The 24,222-nt window shown below is 34.3% G+C and overlaps 5 protein-coding genes and 1 pseudogene across 6 annotated transcripts; 2 read left to right on the plus strand and 4 right to left on the minus strand.

The window, feature by feature from the left end:
* Positions 1-27: 27 nt before the first annotated feature.
* LOC104707465 (E3 ubiquitin-protein ligase At4g11680) lies at positions 28-2,180 on the minus strand. Of its 2 annotated transcripts, none has more exons than XM_010423821.3 (5): positions 1,418-2,180; positions 1,043-1,165; positions 818-950; positions 526-666; positions 28-439 (listed from the first exon to the last, which is right to left on the minus strand). In XM_010423821.3, exons 1-5 carry the CDS (start codon positions 2,032-2,034, stop codon positions 275-277), a joined length of 1,179 nt encoding a protein of 392 aa, XP_010422123.2. In that variant the 5' UTR covers positions 2,035-2,180; the 3' UTR covers positions 28-274. The 2 variants fall into 2 exon arrangements, with proteins under 2 accessions (XP_010422123.2, XP_087318629.1); XM_087462503.1 differs by having other exon boundaries at positions 1,043-1,190.
* A 168-nt stretch (positions 2,181-2,348) lies between these two features.
* On the plus strand, positions 2,349-4,075 carry LOC104707466 (uncharacterized). Its single transcript, XM_010423822.3, has one exon. The coding sequence runs from the start codon at positions 2,364-2,366 to the stop codon at positions 4,050-4,052; it is 1,689 nt and encodes a 562-aa protein (XP_010422124.2). The 5' UTR covers positions 2,349-2,363; the 3' UTR covers positions 4,053-4,075.
* Positions 4,076-4,241: 166 nt separating this feature from the next.
* LOC147940271 (UPF0725 protein At4g11700 pseudogene) lies at positions 4,242-4,841 on the minus strand (annotated as a pseudogene).
* A 13,844-nt stretch (positions 4,842-18,685) lies between these two features.
* On the plus strand, positions 18,686-19,102 carry LOC147940272 (uncharacterized). Its single transcript, XM_087461234.1, has one exon. It carries the CDS (start codon positions 18,686-18,688, stop codon positions 19,100-19,102), a length of 417 nt encoding a protein of 138 aa, XP_087317360.1.
* Positions 19,103-20,152: 1,050 nt separating this feature from the next.
* Positions 20,153-20,519, minus strand: LOC109126078 (protein RALF-like 29). Its single transcript, XM_019229156.2, has one exon. The coding sequence runs from the start codon at positions 20,501-20,503 to the stop codon at positions 20,210-20,212; it is 294 nt and encodes a 97-aa protein (XP_019084701.1). The 5' UTR covers positions 20,504-20,519; the 3' UTR covers positions 20,153-20,209.
* Positions 20,520-21,834: 1,315 nt separating this feature from the next.
* Positions 21,835-23,816, minus strand: LOC147940273 (uncharacterized). Its single transcript, XM_087461235.1, has 3 exons — positions 23,702-23,816; positions 22,378-22,506; positions 21,835-22,262 (listed from the first exon to the last, which is right to left on the minus strand). Exons 1-3 carry the CDS (start codon positions 23,814-23,816, stop codon positions 21,835-21,837), a joined length of 672 nt encoding a protein of 223 aa, XP_087317361.1.
* Between the last annotated feature and the right edge of the window lie 406 nt (positions 23,817-24,222).

Consider the following 24,222-nt stretch of genomic DNA (forward strand, 5'->3'; position numbering starts at 1 on the left):
TGAAGTTGACGGTCCCGATCGTTCTAATTTTTTATTTTTGCATATAATTTTATTTTTTGATTTAATAAACGAGGAGAAACACAAAGCTCAGTTAGGTACAGTGCAATAATGCAAGGATTAATTCTCATTTTCCACAAGGCACTATACTAAAAATCACAGGAGGAGAAGATTATCTAAACACAACACTAAAACAAGGAACCAGAGTTTACATATATCTGCAACTTTCTGGTCTGGGGATAGTTCGGGTTGATCCTAGAACCACAAAAATATTTTACTAGACTTCTTCATTTGCGTTCTTCAAGATGTTAAACTTGCAGAGCGGACAACGTGAGTTTATATGAAGCCATTTATCGATGCAAGTGCAATGAAAGTGATGGTTACAAGGGAGTTCTCTTAGCTCGACTCCATCTTCATATTCACATAGACAAATGCAGCATTCCTTCAGAGAAATAAGAAGTCATGCGTTATCAATCTACACACTTTAAAAATGTACAACTGCATAAGAATGTGGAAATGGGAGTGTACCGCGTCTTCTGGAGAAAGCGAGTGTTCAATAGGTGAATCCGTTCCACATTCTGTCATTATTCCTGAGAGCTTTTCATCGCTGCTACTCTTTCTAAATCTGAATTTTGGCATTTGCTCTATGTCGTTCTTTGATGCTCCCTCCTGTTTTGCACAAATTTGCATCACAAGATTTTAAATGCAGATCAGGAGTTGAAGTTGGATTTACTACTAATTCTACGTAGATGAAAGAACAGGTTCTAAACTTTAACAATTTGCTACAGGAATATAAGTAGTCTAGTAGAAGAGAGCTTACCTGGTCCGCAACAGCATAAAGAATTGCAATTATACATGGAAGACAGCAGCAAACAGCAAGTCCGATAACACAAGCCAGCGCAACACAGAACACAACAAAGAACACATCAAACCCGAGAAAAATTATACAAAGCCTGCAAGTGAAAAACACCAAAAGTACAAGCTGTTTAAATAACTCTCACAAAGATACAACTTCAATAGAGACTCTAAAATGTAAGAAGCATACCAATAGAGCTGAGGAGAGTCACCAGATAGTGTTTGGCCTCCTGCTGAAACCCAGTAGAATCCAATTATCCACCAGAAAAATGAGAACATTGTGTTGGCTGATTCTAGATGCTTTGCAGGATTACTGAGACCATCAACGTTGTAGATCACTAAGAACCATACAGAAACCAAACGAAAATTTCAGAGATATGAAACTCAGACAAATTATAAATAGCCTAAACGAAGACTCTGCAAACAAGATCAATTGCAACCATGTTCTTGACCAGTATGAAAAAGGTCACACGAAAAATTTACATGGATTCACATATAAACACTGATTCCATATCAAGCAAAGCACAATTCTAATCCAAAACTGCTAAACAAAAAAAATCAATACCTAGTAGTACTTCCTCTATCCTCCAATTGAGCCAACGAAACATACTGCTGCGACGAATTCGTAAACCCAATACCATCATCTTCCGAAGAAGAAGACGAAGATCGGTGACGCAAACCTCTCCCACGCCGTCGTCTCCTCCGCCTATACTCAACACAAACACAAGCCATATGTAAACCACACTGAAACCCATAACCAACAACCCAAACTCTCAACGGCACATTAGGCCTCTCGTCACGGCTAAGAATCAGAACAGCGACACCGATCGCAACAAAAGCTAGATTCCACAAAATGTCGAGAAACACCACAGGCTTAGAATACGCCCAATCGCTTTGCCTCTCTTCCAATTGCTCAGCCGCGGTTTCTCTAACGAGCATCGACGGCTCACGCATCATCCTCCGGCTACCAGCGTGACGTAGGAACCTCGCTGCTTCTCTTAGACCTTGTCGTCTAGCGGATCGGTGAATCGGGTTGGGTTCTTCATCTACGCTTATGGTTCTTGATACGGTGGTAGGAGGAAGAAACGGTGTCGTGTCGATGATTCCGTCTGAATTTGATCTGCTGACGCGAGAAGATGATGAATCCGATTCTGTGGTGTTCGTCGTCGTCGTCGTTGACATTGTAAAGCTTTCTCGTTTTCTCAATTTCGATCGGTTAATGCCATACGAAGAGGGTTTTCGAATTACGATGATTTGTCCCCAAAAAGGTTTGGAGATTATTGGACGTACAGATTTTTGCAGAAAGGTAATCAGAGAGATGAAACGATAACGTGAGGAGAAAATTGGGAGAATTTGGTTTACTCAAGCCGGTTCATTCGGGTTTGATGTTTTGGTTATTGAGGTTTAATGTCGGATAATTTAAATCTTCCGGTTCGATTTTGGTTCGAGATTTTTTTGGGTTCGGGTCAGTTTTGATATTTATAATTGTATCTCAAACGCACTATCAACTTATGGCGGAGAAAGCTCAGAAAAGTCTCGTTCTATTAGCGAACCTAATCAAGGTTCCTCCATTAAAATCTTACTCTCTGTTAAACTCTCCGAGTTTTCATGGATTTCCACACACTCACGAATCAATCTCAATCCTTGTTCGTCTCCTTCTCTCTGGGAACTTATTCTCACACGCTCAATCACTTCTTCTTCAAGTCATCTCCGGAAAAATCCACTCCCAGTTCTTCACTTCGTCCTCTCTGTTACACTATTTGACAGAATCAGAAACGTTAAATACCAAGTTTCGACTCTACGAAGTTATCATCAACACATATGTTCAATCTCAATCGCTAGTTTCATCGATCTCTTACTTCAACGAGATGGTCGGTAAGGGTTTTGTTCCTAGATCGAATTGCTTCAACAATCTCTTAACTTTTGTTGTTGGGTCGTCTTCTTCTTTCAATCAATGGTGGTGTTTCTTCAACGAGAGCAAAAGCAAAGTTGATTTGGATGTGTATAGTTTTGGGATTGTGATCAAAGGTTGTTGTGAAGCTGGTGAGGTTGAGAAAAGCTTTGATCTTTTGGTTGAATTGAGAGAGTTTGGGTTTTCTCCTAACGTTGTTATCTACACTACTTTGATTGATGGGTGTTGCAAGAAAGGTGAGATTGACAAGGCGAAAGATTTGTTTTTCGACATGGGGGAACTTGGATTAGTGGCTAATGAGCGTACTTACACGGTTTTGATTCATGGGTTATTCAAAAACGGGGTTAAGAAACAAGGGTTTGAGATGTACGAGAAGATGCAGGGAGATGGAGTTTTACCCAATCTCTATACTTATAACTGTGTGATGAATCAGCTTTGTAAAGATGGAAGAACGAAAGATGCGTTTAAAGTATTCGACGAAATGCGTGAGAGAGGGGTTTCTTGTAACATTGTTACTTATAATACTTTGATTGGTGGGTTGTGTAGAGAGATGAAGGTGAGTGAGGCAGATAAGGTTATGGATCAAATGAAGAGTGATGGAATCAACCCGAATCTGATTACTTATAACACTTTGATTGATGGGTTTTGTGGTGTGGGGAAATTGGGGAAGGCGTTGAGTTTATGCAGAGATTTGAAGTCAAGGGGTTTGTCTCTGTCTCTGGTCACGTATAACATTCTAGTTTCCGGGTTCTGTAAGAAAGGAGATACTTCAGGAGCAGCTAAGATTGTTAAGGAGATGGAAGAAAGAGGGATTAAGCCGTCGAAAGTAACATACACAATTCTTATCGACACATTTGCTCGTTCGGATAACATGGAGAAAGCTATTCAGCTTCGATCATCAATGGAGGAACTAGGATTAGTTCCGGATGTTCATACCTATAGCGTATTGATTCATGGGTTTTGCATTAAAGGTCAAATGAATGAAGCATCGAGGCTTTTTAAGTCGATGGTTGAGAAGAAGTTAGAACCGAATGAAGTGATATACAACACAATGATTCTTGGGTATTGCAAGGAAGGTAGTTCTTATAGAGCATTGAGGTTGTTCAAGGAGATGGAAGAGAAAGAGTTGGCTCCAAATGTTGCTAGCTATAGATATCTAATTGAGGTTCTTTGTAAAGAAAGAAAATCGAAAGAAGCTGAGTCTTTGATTGAGAAGATGATTGGTTCAGGGATTGATCCATCTACTTCAATCTGTAATTTGATATCTGAAGCCAAAAATGATTTTTGAAAGAGATTTCATGACTTTTGATATTGTGCTATTCTCACGTGGCAGAGAGGAACAAAAGTTACAAAACATTTAAAAAACCAATCCTATTAAGAGTACAAACGCACCAAATAACTTAGTAGACTAATGTTAATGTATTCAAGGAGAATAACACCATACAAATTGCACAAAATGGATCTAGTCTTGAGCAGACTACGAGCTAGCTTCCGTGGCGTTTGATAATTTTATGGTTTGTGAACTCAGAGTTTGACCGACGATTCTGAAGACGTCCGTGTGCACATCCACTATTCTTCTGACTATAGCAACACGATTGACATCCTCACCTACCCGAGCCTTGCAAAAGTCATTGTACCTAATGTAGAAAATTGCATCATAGGCGTCAAGTCCCATGTTAAAAGGCTCCAGGTTTCGTGTAATCTCCATTGCCACTTCCATAATCCTCAACTGGTCATACCATGTGAGATCTGGTTCCTGAAAGACGTGGCAACCGCAAGTTCCAAATACAGAAGAATCCAATCATTTTCTTGAACCTCTGATTTGTTCAGCTGCCCCAAAAAAAAAAACATATATCACTTACTACTAGTTGTTGATCATAAGAAGTAGGCATGACCAAAATTAAACCGTAATCGTATTTCAGACCGTAACCAAACTGTTTTTAACCGTAATCGGACCGTAACCATATAAAATGGTTAAAAACCGTAACCGTAAAATCGTATTAGTTAAGGTTACAAAAATTATTAATCATAACCACTAATTAACTGTAACCGTATGAAAACCGTCGGTTAACCGCATAGTTAAACTGTCAAATTATAATCGTAACCGTTTTTTTGGTAACGGCAAATCAATTATATTATATCATAAAATGGTACATAATTCATACAACCATTCAAATACAACCATTAAAACAAATAAAAGAAATTGAACACAATTTCGATAAAGAAATGAAAGTGACCCTGCTTTCCAAACGGAAGCCTTGCAAGCAACAGAATAGATCTGTTAAGTCCCCTCTTCGTACATTCGCAAAAGGCTAACATCTTATAGATGAGACTCCTAAATGCTTTTTGCATGACTTTAATTAAACAAAACTTCTCATATGTTGTTTGAGATGGTTTTGAACCATGCCTTTTGAAACGCCATACACATCGTAGGTTAGTGACCATAGATTCCTTTGCCATAAGACTTGAAATTCCTATTGGAGGGGCAACGAGATCATCACCATTATTGGATTGTGGTCTTAAGAAACATAGATCACCGCACGAGTCAATTCCGGGGTCAAAAATCCAAATGACATCTCCAAATTGTTTTTAGGAGAGATTTCTTCGGATCTTAACCGGAGATGACGTCGATGATAAAAACCACCAAAAACAAACTTTTTACAAAGGAAACTATCACGATTCCATTGAATCGACACCGAGCCGATGCGAATATGAGGAAGACTACAACTCCAACATTGACAGGATGAGGCAAAACTTTCCTCGCACAAACATGGCGCCACCCAAACCGTAAGTGAGGACAGAACCCAGTCCGTAAGAAGGATTAACAACATCGAAATCTGACTTTTCAAATTCATCATCGTGAGAATAAAAGCGAAAATTTCAGTAAGAAATTGCCTAGTTTATGCCTAAAACTAGAGAAAATAAACTAAAAGGAAGGATGGAGGCCAACCGACGCCGGAAAAAACCAGCGCCGGCGGGAAAAGGAAGAAACTGAAGACCAGAGAAGTGTCTTGGGAACAATCGCCAGCGAGAGAGAAGAAGACGGTTAACACACCGTAACCGTTTTCTAAATATAATAAAATGTACAAATAACTACTTAAATATAATTAACTAGATAAGAACCCACCCGATGTGCGGATATAAAATTTTGTAAATAAAATTAAATTTAATAAAAAATATGAAAATTTATTGTACATTATTTATAAATTTTCTTTTTGCTATAATACACTAATTTTTATTTATATATAATTTTTTTATATATGTTACTAGCAAAAGTGTATTTTTTACACCTAGATATATTGTATGTTATAAATATATTATTTACTATCATCTAGAAAATGTCTATATGAACAAATTAAACCAACTATTATGGTATTGGATGGCATCAGATTTTTTTATCAGATTTTGGCTTTTGATTATGCAAAATCCACTTTTTCAGCCATTCATGATTTTTTTAAAATAGATTTCTTAAATATTAGGGAAACCAGATTTTGCTGAATTTTACCAATTCCTTCATAGAATCCAAAAACCACATTTTGTGGGGTTTTAGGAAAATATTAAGTAACTTTTACTTTTCTTTTTTTGTTTTTTGTTTTTTCCTAATATAAAAACTATAATAAATTCAATAAAACCTTTTTTTAAAAATAATTATATATAAAACCCAAAAACTAATCAAGTTACCATTATATATTTTGCAAAAACTAAAATCAACACCAAAAATCAAAAACTCAAAAAACCAAAAACTAAAAGCAAAAACTAAAAACTAAAAATCATTTAAAAACTACAAAACATTCATGACCTATATGTCTCTTTACTTTCACTTTTGCATAGTTTCTTTAATCACTAAAATTGTTGACTCAATAAACATTTCGAATAAAAAAAAAAATACAACGCAATAGTGTATGACCAACTATGGAGAGAACCTCGGTTCTGCCCTCTTCCCTTATAGAGAAAACCTTGCATCCAACCTCTTCCACCATGGAGATAACCTTGGCTTCGCGTCTTCCTCCCTTGGGGAGATAACCTTGCGTCCAACCTTCTCTACTATAGAGAGAACCTCGGCTCTGCCCTCCTAGTATTGTATGGAGAGAACATGTTCACGTCTTAGCTATCTCAAAGTGGCTTGCTCCAGCAACCAATAAAACTAAAGATATTTTTTCAACGTCACAGAATCTTTTCATAGTAACTAATGTTAATTTTCCCAATGTATTTGTTGAAGTTTCTTTGACACACCATGATGTAGCCTCTGTCTCTGAGCTCCCATGGATATATCAATAATGATTTATGTTTTTCCAATCTACCTATCTATGTTTGTTGTAAGCTTGTGTTTGATTAGCCTATTTTATCCAACCATTAGGTTGATGACCTTCTCCTCTTTATCTCCTTTTGGGATTGATTGAATGGTAACAATTATGTTTGCACAAAAAAAGTTCTATGACCAATCAATCAAGGTTGAAAACTTAGAAGAAAATTAATTTGACATAATTAAAGAAATAATAGAAAATTATAAGCAAGATAATATATGAATCTCAAATAATTCAAAGATGAAAATATAAATTAAATAAAAAAATCTAAAACTACTACAATAAATTTTAAAATACAGTATTAGAAAAAAAAAAGATGCATAGATTAGAAAAATGAGATAGTAGAAAAACTTGCCTTCCCATTAAAAAAGCTTCACCAATAGAGCAAAGTTGAAAGCAATATTTTTGAATAAATTATTTTGTTAGATGAAAAATATGAGACGATATATGTTTATATAGAAGTGAGTATTTTACATTTTTTAGAATTAACAATTTACTGTATATTTTTCTTAATCCCTAAGCTATTTTTTTGTAGAATTAATAACTTAAAATGAAAATAAGTAAATAATGTTATAATTTCGAAATTTATGAATTATATATATAATCTCTTTATAATTATCTAAAAAACTGCTTAATTTTTGTAATATTTTGAGAATTATCTTTTTATATTATTAATATTGTTTAAAACATTTTTTTTGTTTTTTGTCGTAATCTTAAATCTCCTACTATATATTAACTTTTACACATGTCAAAATCTCAGATTCATAACTTAATACGTGTCAAAATCATGGTAATGCTAACTTTCAAAACTTAACTTTATATAATAAGATATGTTATAGAAACATTACGTATAAGAATTATTTATCGTCCAAATTTAAAAATATTAGTACTAAATATTTAAAACATTAAAACCAAATATTTAAAAGATTTGGGAAAAAAACTGTATTAATTAAACGTTGTTATCGAAAATACAGAGTTTTCTTATTTTTAACAGTTTCTGTTTTTTAAAAATAAATGAGATATGTTTCATTCATTTAAAAAAAAAACTAAAACAGTGAAACGAATAAAAATAAGTTACCGAAAAAATTTGACAAAGTCGAAGTGAGTGGCTTCTTGCTTGTGGATGAAAATATCAAAGATTATGCAGATCGTGTTTGTGTAAATGTGTTCGACTCTCTTTGTAAAACTGGGACACAATTTAATTTTTTTTTGTTAAATTAATTATGCTAAAAAGAAATAAATTAAAAAGTATTATATACTAGTTTCGGTAAATAATTGACCGAATGATAGGGAACCGTTAGTCAACATGTTAGACTGTTAGCGTGAGTTGTGGAAAAGTAGCTGTTCCATTCTTTTAGTAACAAAGTTCTCTATAAGTATTGTTCAAAACAAAGAGTCAGATACTAGTTCTCTTTTACTCTATTATCCAACATGAACATGTTCATTTTTTCACAGTTTTGACCTCTTTTGTTATTTGAGAATGTCTTCTGACTCAGTTTCATTTAGACAGTCAAAGAGAAGATGTCCACAACTCATTGCCAACCATCAATAATTAAGAGAGTACAACTCAAGAACAAGCTAGCAGAAATTCGGGAAAGCAACGTTTGAATGGTTCTGATATTTTTAAGGTACACTTTCGAAAACAAAAATTTGATGGTGAAATGAAAGCTTGCTGTATTTATTGCAACAAAAGATTTTCTTGGAGGTTAGGTTCAGGATATGGATCATATAGGTATCAGTTGCAACATATTCATCCTGAAAAACTTGGTGTAGAAACTAACCCTCATAATGCTTCTTCTTCTTCTTCTAATCTTTCGTCTTTTCATTATTCAGATAACAAAAATCTACAAGAATTAGTAAATATGGTTGCGGTTGATCATCTTTCATTTAGCTTTGGTGAAAAATTGAGTTTTAATAATTGTTGCATAAATGCTTTAAATCCTCAAGATAAGATCGTTCCTCGAACTACCCTTACTCGTACTCTAAAATCACTTTATCGAAAAACAAAAATAGATTTAGGAAAATTGTTTTCTAATATTCATAATAAAGTTTTAGTATGTTGTGATATTTGGATTGATCATTGGCAGATACATCATTATATGGGCATTACTTGTCATTGGGTTGATAATGACTGGATTATTCAAAAGAGAATTATTGCTTTTAGGGTTTTTATGAAAGACATACAGCTGATAATATATTTAAATTGATAAAAATTATTTTAGAAGAATATAGTTTAACAAAGAAAATATTTTCTATTTCATTTGATAATGCATCTGCTAATACTGCCTCTGTTTCTGAATTAGTAAATAATTGTAGTCCTATTTTAGGTGGAAAATATTTTCATGTTCGATGTATTTTTCATGTTTTAAATTTATGCATTCAAGATGGTTTATTAGTTTCTCAAAATAAGCTTGTTTCACCAATTAATTAGGCTTTAAATTATTTATGGGAGCATCCATTGTAAAATGCATAATGTATCTCCTAAGTAATAGGTTTTCTCGAGATGTTCCCACTCGTTGGAATTCAATATGCTTGCTGATTCTATTGGTTACAAAAATTTATTATGTAGTTTTATTCAACAAAACTGTAGCTCCTTAACTTTGTGGCCAACTCATTGAGATGAACGTAGTGCACTTCTGAACCTATTAAAATGTTTCAATGATGCAACATATTTATCGTCTGGTGTTTATTATCCAACTAGTCATTTACTTTTGTATGAATACGTTAATATTGCTGATGTGATGCATGAACATGTAAATAATGTGTTATGATGCATTGCAACTATGAGAGATAAGTGGATAAAATACTACAAAGAAACTCCACCTCTTGCTTGCATTGATTTTTTATCCTAGAACTAAAGTAGATGGTTTATATGATTATCTCACCACATATTATAATTTATTGCATTTGCCTAACAGTGTTAGTGTTTCAAGCATTATTTCAAATACAAAAAAGACATAGAAAATCTGTATGATGAATATTATAGAGTTTATAAGAATATGACAACAGATGTTGTTGAATCATCTCTTCAAAATGATACGTCATCAACTTCTAAGCTGAGTCTTGCAGAAAGGATGCGACGAGAAAAAAGGCAACGACAATCACAAGGTAACAATTCTGAACTTGAAAAGTACCTTTTCACTAATTTTGAGTTTAGTGATGAAGATGTAGGTAATGACTTTCAAGTCATTTAATGATGCAAGTGTCATCAATCTCTCTTTCCAATTCTAGCCATGATCGCAAGAGATGTTTTTTCTTCACCTGTTTCTACAACGTCTATCGAACATGCTTTTAGCATGGGAGGTCAAATTTTTGATGAAACTCGTTCAAAAATGACTCCAGATTCTTTTGAAGCTCAAACGTGTCTTGATGATTGGACTAGAGCCGTATGTAGACAACAAGAATACATGCGAGGCAACGAAGAAGAGTTAGAAGACATTGATAGTGATGTATCTTCAAGCCGATCAGAAGATAGTGATTTTTTTTATCATAACAGTTGCTTTCATTCATTCAAGATAGCCACATATACAAGTATAAAAAGCAAGAGTTCTAAAGTTTAAAGCAATACAAACGAAGGCATTCCCCAATGCCAAAATGTTAGAAAGATAGTTCATCGACTGTAAATCCAAGAGAGTTGTGAACCATGAGCATGGAAGCCCCTTGGCACATGTGAGATCTTGGTAGGTCGAGAGGCCATCCTCACAAAACTCGAAGGACGGTTGGTTGATCATGGTCAAAAGACGCTGAGACATTGAGAATAGAATAGATGCTTTGGAGTCCACTGGGGCGAGAATCACTACCCACATTAACAAAACAGCAAAGATCCGGGAGACTATGGTTTTGAAGTTGAAACAAGGTTCTTTACTATCCAAAGCATAAGGATTGGATCATTTCAATCAGTCGCAATAACAACCAATTGGTCTGAGAACCGGGTGATGGGAGTGGTAAGAAAAGGATGCTTGGAATCATCAGATTACCAGCTTAGGTGATACCCGTCATTGAACATAAAGAATTCAAGGCCAAGCATTTCACTTATCCTAGAACAGATCGAGAAACATAGAATATAGATCCGTATTGACTTATACTCAAACTGCAAGCCCCTAAAAACAACTAAAGTGAGGTTCTGTACAAGATGTATGAGTTGCCAAAGCAGAGTTGATGTTACCTTTCTCCAATGGAGTCTTCGACCATTGGTTAACGGGAAACAAGACAAAACTTGGCAATGACAAGTCATAGACGGTGAGGAAGTGGGCTTGAACTTGCTATTATTGCATACTTGAGAGGAGTTGATGGACTTGGGGCTTTTTTGGACTTAATGGGCCTAAGCTGAAATCTAGGTCCACTGGGGAAAACCATAGTTTCAGAATGAAGAGCCGCACGGGAAATAGAGATTGGTGGCCGCCAGAGAATTGTGGAGGGTGCAGGAAACTTCTCCGGTGAGTGAGAAATCGGCGAACTATGCGGTAGCCGTCATAAAAATCGCCATTGGTAGCTAGATCCACTGGAGAAAATCCTAGCTTCACAACCGATTCCCAAGCTGAAACAAAGGTGTGACGGCTGCGAGAGAGTAGTGGAGAGGTTTGTGCTCCATGGAGCATCTCCAGTGAGTGAAAGATCGTCAGGAACAGCTGGTGGCCTCAGTTTAGATCGGCGATGGAACTTAGGTCCACTGGAAAAAATCCTAGTTTCACTTGAAATTGCCACGGTGAGGAATGAGTATGTTTGGTTCCCGAGATTTGCGAAGAAAGCCTCTCTGGTGAGTGAAAGATCGACGGGACGTACGGTTTTCGTTGGTGAGATTTGGGACAGATTTTATTACAGTTTGAAAAAGGTTAAAAAGGAAAAAAGATTGGGGAAAAAACTTATAAAAGGTTACACTAAAAAGAACAGAGAAGAGCTGAATAAAAGATTGGTCGATTAGATTTCGGAAAGTTTTGTTCGGAATTTTTTTTTGGTAATCGTGTCTAGGAAAGAAATGAAAATACTTTAAAATAAAATGAGAAAATAGTGACTAATATTTTATATTTATTCATTTTTGTAATCAGCATAATAATTATGCTTGCATGTATGTTTTTACGCATTCGTTTTTATACGTATTCATGTTCTTTACAGAAATACAAAAGACTGCCCTTTTCTGTGTTTCATTCCAAATTTCCAACCGTGACTTAAATAGTTTAATGTGTCCCTTCACTCCACTAGGACCACTACATACCCTTAAATAACTGCCCTTTTCTGTTAATCAACTCATTCTTAATTTATAAACTTAGTATTTTATGTAATGGTTTCTTAACAAAAAAAACTTTTCTATAGTCTAAAATATCATTTTTTTGTGATTCCTTTGGACTTTCTGCTATTGTTTGGAGTCATTGCCAATGCCAGAATGACATTAATTATAATCATTGCACTACAAATATTTTATATGTCTAGAAATTTAACAAAACTCATTGTAATAACCAAATGCTGTTTTCATTGTGACAAGAAAAGAAAAAACAACTAAATTTTGTTTGACTATATATGACTACAAATGTGATTATTAATATATATACTAATGTGATTATTAATATATATATATATAATAAAATTTAAACTTTTTTTACGGTTTCAAATTTATTATATAAATATATTTCTATATATTAATAATCACATTAAAAATTTTAAATTTTAACCGTATCATAATAATTACAAAAACCGTAACCGTTTAACCGCAACTTTATTTAACCGTAACCATTTTAACCTTATATAAAATTTCTAACCGTAACCGTATACAAAATTTCTAACTGTAACCGATGGTTAGGCAACCATAACTCTATTAATCTTAACCGCGGTTATGCCTAATAAGAAGCATAACAGAAAGTGTGGTCTTAAAAAATCAATTTTACCACGTGAAATCGACTTGTGTCATCTTTGAAAGGATCCTTGATATATCATGGTTTGTAAGATTTTTAACCATGATATAAGTCTGCTTTTAGAGTCTTTTGATTTACCTTTTAAGGGTCTTTTTGAGTCTTTGTAGGACTAGGAGTTATTTGATACGAAATGGAGCATTTAGGAGTGATTTGTAGCACTTTGGAGCATCTAGAAGAGTTATGCCGAAAATGAAACTCGGATACCAAAATTGCTGTAGAGCATCTATCAATGCAGCCCCTGTGTCGAACGACACATCATTCTGACGGCAATTAAATTGCACATCTTTTTGAAGTTTTGAAACTTTCCAAATTCGGTTAGAAGTTCTCCTTATTTGCAATTAATACCAAAAACGTGTTTTACACTATATATAAGATTTTTTAGGTCATTGTTTAGACATGCTTTATTTTCCATGCAATTTTTGAGAGAGAAATTTTTAGAGAGCTTTTGAAGAGAATAAACAAGACTTCTTTCTTCAGAGATATTCAAAACTCTTTTACTTCTTCTTTTAATTTCTTAATGCAATTTAAGTCTATGATGTGTTCTTCATTGATTATGTCTGAGTAGATATGCTTGTTAGGTTTAGGGTTTCTCAATAGGAATTTCATGGATTGTTAGATTAATTGATTATTTGGATTCATTATCTTTCTTGTTTTTCACCATATGTTGTTCTTAAAGCTTGATCTTTGATTAGTCATTTGGATTTAGATGTTAGGATTATTGACTGAGATGAAAATATAATTGATTTTCTTGATAAAAATCCTTGGTAAGCAAAATTACTTTTTACAAAGATTAATTAACTCGGCGATTTTTGTATAAATACGATGATGATGGTGACTTATTGTTTGTATATATATACCAAAAACCAATAATTGTTATTACCTAGAGGTCTAGCAACACTGCACATTAAAATGAATTTGCCATATTTTAGTTCAGACACTCGAGTCTGAAAAGTTGGAAACGAAAGAGGACTAGTCTGTGGATCCAAGGCTTGAAAATTTATGAACTAAGTGGAAGTAGCAGAACACGTGGACTTTATGTATTTTGAAGATGCAGATTCTTAAACAACGTACTATGGAGGAACATCGGGCTATAGAGGAAATGTGTGTTATGTGGATCAGGATGCTGCATTAGACATCCGAATTGTTGACATCCGAATTGCTGATATGGATGTGTGAGCTGAAGTGGCAGAACTTGAATGGTTGAATGATGAGCTAAGAAGTTGCCAACTTAGAGGGGGGTATTCAACTTGATGTTTTAAGGATTTGGTAGGATTTTAATATTTTAGAATTTTGAAAGATTTTAGAGATTTTTAGGAGATTTGATTGTATTTTAGATTTTTATTTTATTTTTCCTTTTAGAAAATGAAATGTGATTCTATAAGATTCTGTGAAATTTTATTGGTAAACTTTGTGTGATTTTAAAATATTTTGCAATAAAAAAAAAGAAAGAAAATCTGTCGAAAAAGAAAGAAAGAAGTTGTGGGAGATGAAGACTTAAACTTGTCGAGACACCACCACAGAGCCTAAATTATGCAAGAAAGAAAAAGAAGCTTTAAGTGAGATGAAAAACAGATGAAGAAGATGAGCAAAAGGGAGAAGAAGAAGGTGGAAGACACATGAGGAGAAGAAGGAACAAGTCAATAAGGAAGTTGGGTTTAGTAGTTTTGTGTGTGTGTCGTAAGAAAAAATCCACGTGATCCTATATTTCAATGGTTCTCTATAGACAATATCCAAAACAGCAGAGTAAAGTGATAGAGAGAGAGAGAAGCAAACATGAATGGAAAAAAAAAAAAAAGAAGCAAACGTGAAACAAAAAATGTCGTGTGATGAGATACAACTTGAGGAAGAAGATGATGTGGCCATAGTTTCAGTATTAAATAGTTTCAGCATTCTCTATTGTGTAATCGGACATGAGAGAAAATTGTCATAAGTTACTTGTGTTTTGTTCTAATTTTCATTGTTAAACACTTGATTATCCCATAATTGTGACCTATCATCGTGAATGTGTTTCTACGAACAGAGATGGTCTGCGGAGAGTTGCCGGAGTTATCTGCGGAGAAAGCTTACAGAACAGAGATGGTGGTGGTTTTAGGACTGTGTTTTTTTTGTTTTTTTTTTAATGAAATCCTTTAAAATTCCACCTTAAAGGGTATGATTTTGAGAGGAGTATTTTTTAACTAAAAAGCAAAGAAAAAGTCTCTTAGAATAATTCAAAGTAGTATTCTAAAAAAAGTTGTGATATTTTGAATAACAAGATTGAATAAAAAAAGTCTCTTAGATTTTAAGTTGGTTTTATAAACTATTGATTGAATAACAAGAGATTCTGAATTATTTTAAAGGATTTTATAAAAATCTTAGTTGAATAACATAGGATTTCATACAAGTTTTTAAATTCTTAATTGAATAAGAGAGGATTTTAAGAATACTTTAAAATCCTTTAAAATGTTAAGTTCAATACCTCCCTCTTAGTGAAGAAGCAAAAAAGACAATGTCTTAGTCGTAGAAATTCAAGAAATATTTTCTACAACAAATAAGAAAAATGATTAGCTCGTGGAGTAAGCAGTTTCCTAATCTGTTGATACTTCGAGATTCACTTTCTAGGGTTTCTCAAGACATGCATAAATATTTTAAGAGTATACCACGAGCCAATTTGAGCACTCTAAAATATTGATACGTTTATAAAATTTGAAGACACAAAAAAGTTTAGAAGGTATGTTCCCAGTTTTCTGTGACGTTAATCAGAGAGATGATTAAGTGCACACAGATTTGTTCTCATCTTTTTGATCTACACGAGTATGTTTAGATAGAAAAAAGATCTATACACGTTAGACACGTGTATACATCTTAGACACGTTAATCAAGATTCTAGATATGACATGGGGTTTCTCTAATGGGCGAGGTAGTTTTGTTTTCAAAAGGTTTACCTTAGACACGTTAATCAAAATTCTAGATATGACATGGGGTTTCTCTAATGGGCGAGATGAAGAGAACAAGAAAATTTTTGATCTTCCGAGATCAACAATGTGATGCTTAAGAGCTACATAACGATCTCGATAGATGTTTTCCTTGTTAACATTCCACACCTGGTGAACAAGTTGATATGAAAAAAGGATGTAATTTTGAAAGCCAAGATTACTAGGAAAGTTCGACTATCCAAGATTATTGAAAAAGGGTAAGGAGACTAAAAAATATATACATGTAGACGATTAAGTCTATCGCATTTAACTTTATGGTGTATTGAGACATACTGGAGTTTTAAGGATTGGTTAACGGAGACCGTGGTATATATAGAGCCCTTGTTTTAAAAATTCCCGCCTAGCACCGATTACGTCCCGCAAAATCGTTAGATCCACCCTCTTTGCTTCGATTAATGATTAATCCCCGCCTACCATTGATTATCTAATTATATCCGTCTAATTTGATTATAATATGTCTAATCCAATTATTTCCCGCTTAATTTTGTATATACTGATTATTTTTGAAGCCAAATATAAATCAAATATATATATTTTTGTTATTTAGACATTTAAATTAAGAGTTTATGATGTTTTACAATAACTAATGTACAAAATTTTAATGAAAATCAGAAAATTTTCTTTTAAAATTATGTTTGTATGTGTTTACCGTAATTTTAAAGAAAGTACTATAATTTTATATTTTATATGATATTTTTGTTAACATAAATAGAATTATTCATATATTTAATACTATATATTTGTATTTTATTATTAATTTAATAAAATAACCCTAAAACTAGTTTCCGATTAATCCTCGTTTAATCTTCGATTTTTTTGATTGTGGTTTTCGGTAGTTTCGGTAGGTATTTGTTCTAAGTGTTTTTGATTAAGGGATTTTCTTCTCAAGTTTGAGAAACAATGTTGGACGTTAAACTCCCGTCATAGTTAAACCATAATCAAACTCCTCCACAATGGTAAAACTATCATGAATAATTCATGTGAAAGCCACAAAACCTTAAACATAGCCACCCGTAATAATCCCCCACTTAATAACTCTTGCACTAATGAAATAAAACCATAACTAAATATAGAAAACCAAAAACTTAAACCTTTAAAAAAACGCAGACACGTACCACGTACTAACCTCCAAATAATAAATAATATAAAAACAACAAACCCCTAACTTACCTAAATAATAATAATAAGAAACCTAGATGTCGACGGAATCAAGCAAAACTTATCATCGAAATCAAGGTGTCGACGGCGAGTTCGGCGATTTCTCACCTCTTTTATTTGCAGATGACAGTTTTTTTTTCTGTCGTGCCACAAAAGAAGAATGTGAAGTTGTCTTACGACTCCTTAAAAAATATGAGTGTGTGTCTGGTCAGCAAATTAATTTTCAAAAATCTTCCATTCAATTTGGTCATACGATTGCTGTTGGGGTCGAGAAGAATTAAAAGGGGTTTTGGGGATCACAATTTTGGGGGGTATGAGTTCCTATTTGGGTATATCGCAGAGTTTGGGTGGCTTGAAAACGAAAATTTTCTCCTTCGTCTAGGACAGATTACAGTCAAGGGCCGGTGGATGGCCGGCATGGCTGCTGTCCATAGGGGGTAAGAAGTTGATGATCAAGTCAGTAGCTACGCCGGTTCCTACTTATTTTCGTTTGCCGAAGACGGTCACGAAAAAGTTAACTAGTGTGGTATATAATTTTAAGTGGAGTTCCACTGGACAATCGCAGGGATTGCATTGGGTTGCATGGGATAAGTTATGTTGCAATAAATTAGAAGGGGGTTTGGGTTTTGAGGTTTTGATGATTATAATACAGCTCTTTTAGCTAAGCAGTTATGGCGGTTGATAATCGTTTCATAATCACTTTTCGCTAGGGTCTTCAAAGGTCGAAACTATAGGCATTTAGATCCTTTGGATCCAATCAAATCTTACTCCCTATCCTATGGATGGCGGAGTATAGTCTCTGCTCGCTCTCTGGTTAATAAAAGACTTATTAAACAAGTAGGTTATGCGGCTTCCTTTTCATTATGGATTGACCAAGACCAGCTCTGGGCAATGGGTCCGCTACTAACCTGTCACTCCAACTCCTGGGATATGACCCATCTCACGGCTACTTTCGCACCGGAAGATGTTGACCTTATCTGCGCTTTACCTATCGGTCAGTTGGATGTGGTTGACTTGTTATATTGGCATTTTACAAAAACTGGGAAGTATACAATTAAGTCTGGATATAATACATTACGTTTAAGTAACTCGGTTGGTCCCCTCTCCGGAGTGTTGTCCAAACTTGTTCCCTTTACAGGCTTTTGTTTGGAAATTTTAATGCCCACCCCAAATCCGACATTTTATGTGGCAAGCAATTATTGGCTGTGTAGCAGTCACCACTAACCTTCGAAAACGAAGTTTGAGATGTGATGTCGATTGTTCTATATGTGGCTTTTCTGAGGAGACGATTAATCATGCTTTGTTTGATTGCCCATCGGCAAGGCAGGTCTGGGTTTGATCTCAAGTCCCGACGACACCAGGGAATTTTCCTTCTAAATCGCTATATGCGAGCATGGATTTTTCATTTAGGCATCTCCCGTGGATATCCGCACATGAGTACTATCCTTGGCTATTGTGTTATATTTGGAAGATGCGCAATGATTAAATTTTTACTAATGTGGATTCTAATCCACTTGTAGTTCTGCAAATCGCGGAGGCTGAATCCAAGGCTTGGTTTCTACAGCTCAAACTGAGGTTATGGTTGAGGGTCCCACTGAGGCTTCCAGGATAACTCATAGTTGTGGGTTTTTGCCCGTCAGGAATATGACAAGCTATTTATGTTTTGTAGATGGTTCCTGGAAGGCGACTGACAAATTTGCAGGTAGAGGATGGTACTGTTCACCACCCTCAGGAGAGGAACCAACTATGTGGGTAGCGAATATCAGGCGTAGTCTCACGCCTCTCCATGCCAAGATTGAAGCCCTAATATGGGCTATGCGGTGTATGACTGGGACAGATAATCAAAATGTTTTCTTCCTCACTGACTGCTCTAATATGGTGAAGATGGTTTCTTCGCCTTCTGAGTGGCATGCGTTTACACCTTACTTAGAAGACATACAGATTGACAAGGCGGAGTTCATGTCCTTCTCGATAGCTTTGATTCCTCACATGTAGAATGGTAAAGCGAATAATTTGGCGCGTCGTGTTCGCTCTTAACCGCATTACATTACCTATGTAAATAATATTCCCTCGCATTGGCTCTTTTGAGTCTCTTTCTTTACATGTTGACAAAAAAAAAGAAAAAAAAAACCTAGATAACCTAACGATCAATATCATCGTCATCATCATCGTCAGCATCTTCATCCTCGGTGAGTTTCTCCATGATCACAAAAAGATCACACAAGATGATTTATACTGCGGAAACTTGTAGTTTTGATCTACTAGATCGACTGCTCTAATATCATGTAGAATTAGATATTGAACTAACTTGATTTTTGTTTATAAACATCACAATCCGACATGTACATAATTAGATCTAGGATTTCTAGGTTTACATAAACCGTCGTTAACGTAAATAAAACATAATAATAAGTCCAATATACAATACCTAATATAACCTTAAGGGGCTGTTATTGGAGAAGTGATTTCTAAATCCATATAGAATTGTAAATTCTATAAATCAAAACACATGGATTTTGAAATAACATGTTTTATCTTTGGATTTGAATCCTTCTATTTTACACTTTCAAATCCATTCAAATCCATTTAAAACATAATGTGGATTTTGAAATCCAAAAACAAATCATTAAATGAATAACATAGGATTTTAACAAGTATTTGTAAATCATAGAACCAATAACACATCATTTTGATAAGTATTTTAAAATCAATGATTGAATAACACATGATTTTTGTCTGGATTTCCAAATCCATTAAAATCATAGAACCAATAATCCCCTCTAATACTTCTAATGTATTCCAATGAGTTTGTGCATTTTTTTTCCTTAACAAAGTATACTTATAATCATATAAAATTAAAATTTTTAAAAATGTTTTCAATAACTTTTCTCACGTAACATTTGATTTTGGTCAGGTAAAAAAAATACTTACTCAGAATATTAAAACAAAGGATCGTAATTATTTTTTGTTTTCACTAATACCCTTCTTTTTGTTCTTGTGATAAATTATTGTTAGCGAGATTAATGATTTAATGTGAACAAAATAAAATAAAACACGTAAGAAATTTATTCAACTTTTTTTTTATTAACAATAATCATCGTTTTACATTAGTTCTATTAAATACGCAGCATCGGCCAAAACCTTGTCCCAAAGTTTCTTCAAAGATGATTTTCCTACTGAAGCCTCACGACGACATCTATTGGCTTTTGTACATCCTCGAGTATATGGATTCGCTGGTATACGCAAACGACATGCAGGTGATGGAAATCTTGAATTACATCCATTACCTAAATCTCTTCGCCATGGATATTCAAGTCTTTTCGCTTCAATGCTACTTATAAACACGCATACTACAATCAAAATTGTCACAAACATAAACTCTTTTGCTTTGATCATATTTTTATTGTTTAGATTGTTTTCTTTTTTTTGTTTGGTCTAAAGATTGGAGAACTAGTTTCTTATAGAGTGCAAGAGATAAGTTATAGTTTCACTAACTTTAATGCATAACTTGAATATTGTTTTGGTTGTAATCAGTTCAGATTCCTTTATTAAATTAAATCATAAACAAAATTTTGGTGTATTTTGTTTCAGTTTTGACTTTTAAAATAAACGGTGCACTCAATTGATATAATTTAAGTTTCTGGACGATTAGTTTATGCTTTTTTTTTTAATTTCGGTCATGGTTTAAAAGACTACAAAATAAATTTGAGACTGTGTCCTTTATATATATATATATACTCCCTCTTTTCTAATTGATCTTATTTTCAGATTTTTCATACATAATAAGAAAACATATCAAAACTTGATTATAAATGTCATGCTTTTTGTAATTTTTAATTTTCTATAATTGTAAACCAATAATATTTAATTATTTTCTTGAAAAATTTACAAATCATCATCATAAGTATTAAAAAGTGTATTGGTAACTTAAAAATAACATGTTCTTCTTTTTTTTTCTAGAAGTGGGATCAATAAGGAAGAGAGAAGTATATTTTTTGGCCAGTTTCTCGATGCTCTGCAGTTCTCAAGTTCTTTTATAAGAGCATGTATAGTGGGGAGAACCACAAATATATTATTTTAATAAATTTTAATATTTATAAAATTTAAATCATTAATAAAATTAAAAATCAATTATATGATTACATGTATACAATGAATCTCTAGAGATGCTTTCAATGTCTCTCAAATGAGAGATTCCCTAATTCGGTTTCTCCCATACTTTCTCACGCGTGTCCGTTTTTTCCGGTGTGGGTTGTAAATCTGTCTTTTTCGGTGTGTGTCGCAGGTCTACTTTTCCGTTATCTGTCATTTCCAGTGTGTGTGTCGCGGATTTATCTTTTCCGTTGTATGTTTTTTCTGGTATGTTGCATTGTTGTCTGTGGCAGTCTTTCGTAAATCAGTCTTTATTGTCGTCTGTAATCGTTTGTTATAGACTAGATCTGGAAAATCGATTGTTATAGATTAGATGTAAAATCGTTTATTGTGGATAAAATATAATCGGGTGGTGGACAATCTAAAAACTCAGTAGACAAAGTCAGTGTGTTTTTAGTATTGTCTATCATGAATATAAAAATTGTCTATTATTATATTTGCGTGTGTATACATTTTATTTTCTATCCGCATATCTTGTTATTTAGTCTATATATTTATTGTGTTATATTAGTTCAAATCACTTTTAATATGCGGTCTATTTTTTTTTTTGTCAACAACAGATCAGCTCAAACGAGCTAATTGGTAGGAAAATCGTTTACAAACAATACTTGGTGCGGAGATGTACACGCTTGGCGTGCCAAAGAATCCGCCCTTAAATTAGCATTTCTAGGAATTAAAGATAAAGAAAAGGAAGAGAATTCCTCCCTATCAGTCTTGATGTCGTCAAGGTACGCCGAGAACGCAGGCCAGTCGGAAGGAGAAGACACCATCTTCACCAAGTCTGAGCAGTCAGTATAAAAAGCCACCTCTCTGAAGTCATGGCCGATCATGCAGCGCATCGCCCAAAGGAACGCTTCAACTTCAGTATGTAATGGAGATAGACTTCGCCTGAAATTCTTGGCACCCAAAAACGGCAACGTTGTCTGGATCGAGGTACAACACCAACCAGCACCTGCATACAAATCCCCTGCTTTCCAAGATCCAGCTATGAAGCATCGATATCCTGAAAAGACCGAAGGAAGGGAAACCGTAGGCACCCTAACTGGCAACTCCGAAACTACTGGAAAAGTGGGACTGGTCACTAGATCATCCTCTATCTGAGCCTGCTGCAGCTTCACCCTCTGCTACCCTAACAATATCCTCTGGCTTTCCGGCAATATTGTCAAAGACACGTGCATTCCTTGCTTTCCAAATAAACCACATAAGCCAAGGGAAAGCCGCAATATGGGCTCCCGGATTCTGCTGTCCTAAAAAGTGATCAACATTTGCATATACTGATTCCGTCGGGAAGGAATTAGGTCCCACCGGCCCATTTGCCTTTTAATATGCGGTCTATTACTTAATTTTTTTTATAAATTTACCCAAATGATAGAGAACTAGTATTAATTTGTTGTCCACTTTGTTTTGGTGGAAAAGTTCCGATATGAATATATTGTTCACCACTCCGTAAAATGCTTTGTACCACGTACCCGTCTTTCGAACTTCAAAACAAATCTTAATTGCAAGGACAATTAGGTAAAACTGAAATTGTCTTGTTTAATGAATATGACAGATTTAAAAAGATTTTCTCAATATGGCAAATTTGAAAAAAATTAGAAAAAATATGGACAAAAATCCCTTTTTATTATATATATTTATTCAATTTCAAAAAATTTGAATACACATTGGACGGATATTAGTTTTTCAAATATGCAAACATGTACCGTGGACTGATACCTTTTTTTTTTCCTTTTTCTTCTCTCGGGCTAATTAGTCAACTGATTTATAAATAAAAAGGGATAATTGTGAAATCTAAAAAGACTAAAAGTAACCACATTTGTGGAAACGAAAGCAACGTCAATAAAAGTAAAGACTTCACTCACACATAAGTATTAGAACAAGCCACAAAACCCAATAGTATAATCCATTAATAGTCTTAAAGCCCATGTAATTAGGGTTCTAAGTGAGATAGGTTCCATATATATATGTGTTTAATGATTCTAAAAAATGTAACTTTGAGAGTTGTCTCAAAACAACTTTCCTCTTCGATCTTATGAAATGTTAAATTTAAATCATTTGATTTTGGTGACAAGATAATCACTCTTTTCTTTCCTTTAGTTTCTTTGCACAATAAAGCTCCTAATGAGCTATCTTATATCTCTAGTTTAATAAGCTCTTAAGAGCACAAATCTTCTTGTTTTGAGATTGTCTTCAATAAGGACGCTGTCTGGAACCTAATATTTTTCAACGACACATTAAATTAGAAGATTACTGTCTAAATCTAAAGAAACATGTTTACAAATATGAGACTAATCATAAACTATCGACTTCATGGAATACACGAATTATATTTGAGAATACGAGTCAATTATATTTGAGAATTTGAGTCAACTTGGGAGCAGTTGCGTTCTCACTCCCCTTTGGTGCCATGGTACAAGGCTGTGTGGTTTAAGGAAGCGGTACCTTGGTACTCGTTTATAACTTGGCTTGCAATGCTTGGACGACTCCCTACAAAGGACAAACTTAGAAGCTGGGGCGTGACCGTCCCTGCTGAGTGTGTACTCTGTTCAGTTGCCATTGAAACTTATGCTCATCTCTTCTTTAACTGTGCGTACTCTACTACAGTCGGGGAAGCTTTCGCAGCAAGAATCTGGCCCTCTCCTCCTTCGGATCTACTCTCCATCTCTTTTTGGATTTTGCAAGCAAAGGCTCAGCCATCAGCCATCGCCTTTCTCAGCAATTCAAGCAGCTATTGACGCGTGATCGGTTTCTTTCCTCCCTGCTCCCTCTTCTAGCTCCCTTTCTCTTCTTGCTTTTTACTTTGGCTGTATTCTCTTTCCCTTTTAGTTTCCCTTTGTCAAATAATTTGTCTTAATAAACATTGTACATAAAACAGAAAATTGGTATAAAATTTACCAAAAAAAATTTGAGTCAATTACGTTTCACTATGTTTGCTTTATTTTGATGGGGACAAACCAATCTCA

The sequence above is a fragment of the Camelina sativa genome, chromosome 8 (assembly GCF_030686135.1).
Source record: "Camelina sativa cultivar CO46 ecotype springtype chromosome 8, ASM3068613v1".
Taxonomy (NCBI): Eukaryota; Viridiplantae; Streptophyta; class Magnoliopsida; order Brassicales; family Brassicaceae; genus Camelina; species Camelina sativa.